Source organism: Arachis ipaensis, chromosome B6, assembly GCF_059453495.1.
Source record: "Arachis ipaensis isolate K30076 ecotype BB chromosome B6, ASM5945349v1, whole genome shotgun sequence".
NCBI classification, from domain to species: Eukaryota; Viridiplantae; Streptophyta; class Magnoliopsida; order Fabales; family Fabaceae; genus Arachis; species Arachis ipaensis.
The window spans coordinates 134,454,289-134,458,803 of record NC_142441.1 but is presented as its reverse complement, the minus strand read 5'-3'; the positions used below and the strand labels follow the sequence as shown (position 1 = coordinate 134,458,803).

Genomic DNA, 4,515 nt, shown 5'->3' with positions numbered 1-4,515 from the left:
ATAATAAATATCACTTTGGATCTCTAATTAACTATTTATCCAAAAAACAAACGTCTCTCCAACATTTAAAAAATTCTTAATTAATATCAACAATTTAAGTGACCATCTATCTAAATCGTGTTTGATTCAACCAGTCCTGGTACATTAAAAAATCATTATTTATAAAAATTATTTAAACTGTTAGAATATAATTAGGATCAATTAGTATTATTTAGTATATCTGAATATTTATTATAGGAGATTATGTCTTTATTATTACAATTTTTTTAATACTTATAAATATCCTTTTATATTGTATCATTCTAAATAATTTGAATAGACACACAAATTCTATTTTAATTTAGTGTCTTCTTTCTAACATAAACAATTAATTATTTAAATAATTGAGAACTAAAAATCTTCAAATTATGAAAGTACCATACTTGATTAATGATTATTTGGATAAATGATGATATATAAAAAATGAGATTTAAAATAATGAATTTAATTTGAATGTATTATTAGTGTAATATTAGTTTTGGGGCAGGAGCAGATTTTATTTTCGTGCCGTTTACGACACTATCCAGACACCACCATAGTCCACAGATACTATTGTTATATAAAGCCTGTCCCGTTGGATTTTCCTTTTCTCTCTCCTTTTCTTCACATTCGCTGAATCTATTCTATTCATTTCTTCTTTCTCTTTCCTTTTCTTCATAATTACTTGTTTCTAGTTCCTTCCTTTATATATTTTCTTCACTGAAATTGGATTCAATGGATAATAATTATTCCATGTTGTTCCCATGTCCTCCTTCTTCTTCTTCTACTTCCTCGTACCAGATTTCAATTTCTAACAATAATAACGACAATAGTAATCAGCAGCAGCATGGTTTCATTAGTGGTTTGAATAATAATAATAATAATAATAATAACGGTCAAAGCTCGAATAATAGTGCATTTCTGGATTTGAAGTTTCATGAGCAGCAGCTGAAGAGATCAGAAGAAGATAAAGAAGAAGAAGAAGATGAGAGGATTAATGTGAGTGATCATCAGTTAGGGGGTGGATCTTCATCATCATCCAACAAGAAGAAAGGAGAGAAGAAAGTTAGAAAACCAAGATACGCGTTTCAAACCAGGAGCCAAGTTGATATTCTTGATGATGGTTATCGATGGAGGAAATATGGCCAAAAGGCTGTTAAAAACAACAAATTCCCAAGGTATCTATATTTCTTTTTTTTTTTTTTTTTTTGGGGGTTCTTCAGCGCCTGCTATGTTTGACTATTATTTATATGATACGTGCTTAACTTGTGTATGTTGTGCTAAGACCTCACGCTGTTATTCAATTCTTCATCACTTTCAACATACAGCCAATTAAAAAAAAAAAAAAAGTATTAAGGGGCAGTAATTTTTGTGTTTTGTAACGATTAATTGATCATTAATAATCTTTTTAATAGTGTGAGATTATATTCAATGGTAGAAGATCACTTACTTTTCTCTTGATGGTTAAGTGCTGTCCACAAAATACAAAAGTTGCTGTCTCTAGACTTTTACAAAAAAATTTTTGTTTTAAGTTCTTTTCTTCAATTATTTCCCTTTTTACTGTTGATTGTTGAACCCAACGGGTAATTAATTTTTAGAAAAAAATATTTTCAACACAATAAAAAATTGAACAAAATAGTCTAAATTTATTAAATTTTTTATTTTGTCTTTTTTAATTATAGTTAGAATAATTAAATAATTTTAAATATAATAAATATGTAATTATAGATGATTGGGTATTAGATTATGAAGGTTAAGTTAAATAAGATAATTTAAAATAATATACTATTTAAAATAACTTTAGATAATATTTTAGTTACGCCTAATAAGATAAAAGTATATACACAATATATATAGCAGCAATTAGTTTATTTGATCTTTCAAATTGTTCTCTATATATATGCATATATATCGGTTTGTCTTCATGTTCTTATGCTTATATATGTATGCTGCGACTTATTATTAACTGAAAGAGAAATGAAACATGCGTATATATTATGCATATCTGCGTGTACGCAACATATAGTTTATGTAATCTTATTATTTTATAATTTACATGGCTATATATATTATGTGATCATAAACCCTACTGAAGGGGTTCCATATATATGGTGATTTAGTAATAATAATAAAAATAATAATAATAATCTAATCTATACTGGAAGAAATTATATATGTAATATATGCTGTGGATAATAGCAATGATCATCAACAAATCAACCAATAAAAAAGATTATTTTCATATGCCATTATTGATATATATAAAAGAGTTTATACATATTTCTAATTCAATTATTGTTTTTGAAATAAGTAATTTCTAAATTTATTATTTAAAAAAATTATTTATAATTATCATTCCAATTAAATAATAACGTAAAATTTTTACCTACAAGGGGATGATGATTTGGTGGCACATCAACATTTTCCTTCCATCAACATTTTCCATCATGCTTACAAAACTGGGTTTTCTCATTGCTTTTTCTTTTTATACTAACAGAGTAATAAGGGAGTCACTAAATCACTTAACATAAATTAAATATATAGAAATTCTTATTTCTTCATAGAAAAAATTACTTCTCTTAGCTTTGTCTACTCGATACATATTTTTTTTTCTTTTCTTTTTCTTTTTCTTTCTTTCTTCTTTATTCAAGTTTAATGGTTGAAATTTGATTATATTCAAATTAGTTTTTAAAATGTTATACATCAATCAATTTACTCATCAAAAGATTCAACAGTTCAATTTACACTAAACCAAAGCAGGCGATTAGCAACAGTTTTAAACCGTTACTAAACAATTCTGTAGTGGTTAATCAATCGCTATAAAATTAGATGCTGCAAACAGTTTAAGCGGCAGTTTTCTATTAATGTGATACAGTAAGAAAGTAACAAGTGATCTTATAATAGACAATAATTAACAGAGGGACATTAACGAAAAGTTAAAAATGGGTCGTTAACAAAAAGATTTACAAAATATCATTAAATCACTCTTCCTAAAAGATTAAGTTAATAGTAAAAAACACATAAATAATTATGTTTTTAATACGTTATTCAAGCAAGAGATTTTATTTAGATCTTTGACATGGACCTTCTTTTTTCAGTTTATTTATTTTATGTTTTTTTTTTCTGTTTTTAGAGATAACAATGATTTAACTCGATTTTTTTGTTATAAAAATTTTGATACTATATCATAAAATTATTTTTTTTAAAAGTTTAAATTGATAGAAAAAAACACATAAATAATTATATTTCTAACAAAAAAACCAACTCAAGCATGATATTTTAATTTAGATAGAGACCGTGTTATTTTATGCGTGATCTTTTTTTTTTTTTTGAACAAGAAAGCTCAACACAAACAGTAGAGCGGAAAGAAGCTAACAAACAAGTAACCTGTAAAAATAAGGAAACAGAAACTTGTCCCTAGTGTTATCTCCGGTCATGCATGATCTTTTATAAATTATGTTGATTAGTAACCTCTGATCTCTTAAAATCTTGAAAGCAAGAAATTTAGTGTACATATTGATTTCAATTAGAAAAAGTATTATAAGTAGACAATGAAAATATTAAACAATAGGAATAATGGATATATTGGATGTTCATTTTACTAGATGTGCAGATAGTTATTCTAATATTAAGATTTAAATGGATAATTTAGAGATATAATATGTTTTGATTTGATTGATGGTTGTTCATGTTGTTAAAAAAGTTATTGGTTGATTTTTACTTGCAGGAGCTACTATAGGTGCACACATCAAGGGTGCAACGTGAAGAAGCAAGTACAACGTCTTACGAAAGATGAGGGTATAGTGGTGACCACCTATGAAGGAGTGCACACTCACCCAATTGAGAAGACAACCGACAACTTCGAACACATTTTGAGTCAGATGCAAATATACACCCCCTTTTGATTTTTTATTTTTGTTTTTCATATTTCAACAACTCCAAATTATTAGACAAATTTTGTCGAAAATGATAAACATGTGTATCTTACTATATATGTTTTTATTACCTTTTTAATAAAAGTTGTCTAATAATTTTTGAGTTGTTAAAATAGCATTCTTATTTTCGTCTATATAATAACATCTAAGATATTAAACTGGCATATGTGAACATATACTTCGGTTAATTAGATCAATATAGTTAGGGACTTCTAGCTAGTTTAGTTGCCCTTCCTTTGACAGAAAAGGAAATAAAATTATGTCAAAGTTGTGTAAAACTACTCTTCTTAGACAATATAATCTTTGTTCTTTTTTATTTTTGGAGATATTAATAACTAATTAAGCAATGTAAATGGAGCTATACTTTCGATACCATTGATGATAAAAATATAACATAAAAATAAGTTTTTTTTAAAATCAATAATAGCTAATTTTTTTGAAATTATCCTTTCATTCTAAAGTTTATACTCTAAATCTTAAACTCTAAATTTTAAAATTTAAATCCTGTATTTTAAATACTAAATTCTAAATTTCTAACTCAAAACCCTAAACGGTTTAAAAA

General features: G+C 26.0%; 1 protein-coding gene across 1 annotated transcript; it reads left to right on the top strand.

The window, feature by feature from the left end:
• The first annotated feature begins 627 nt into the window (after positions 1-627).
• Positions 628-4,269, top strand: LOC107648396 (uncharacterized). The gene is made up of 2 exons (XM_088489281.1): positions 628-1,196; positions 3,746-4,269. The coding sequence occupies exons 1-2, from the start codon at positions 754-756 to the stop codon at positions 3,921-3,923; spliced, it is 621 nt and encodes a 206-aa protein (XP_088345407.1). The 5' UTR covers positions 628-753; the 3' UTR covers positions 3,924-4,269.
• The last annotated feature ends 246 nt before the right edge of the window (positions 4,270-4,515 follow it).

Coding starts and splice junctions, on each gene's coding strand:
- LOC107648396 (XM_088489281.1), top strand. CDS start 754: ATGGATAATAATTATTCCATGTTGTTCCCATGTCCTCCTTCTTCTTCT. Junction 1,197..3,745: donor AAAAACAACAAATTCCCAAG/GTATCTATATTT, acceptor TTTTACTTGCAG/GAGCTACTATAGGTGCACAC.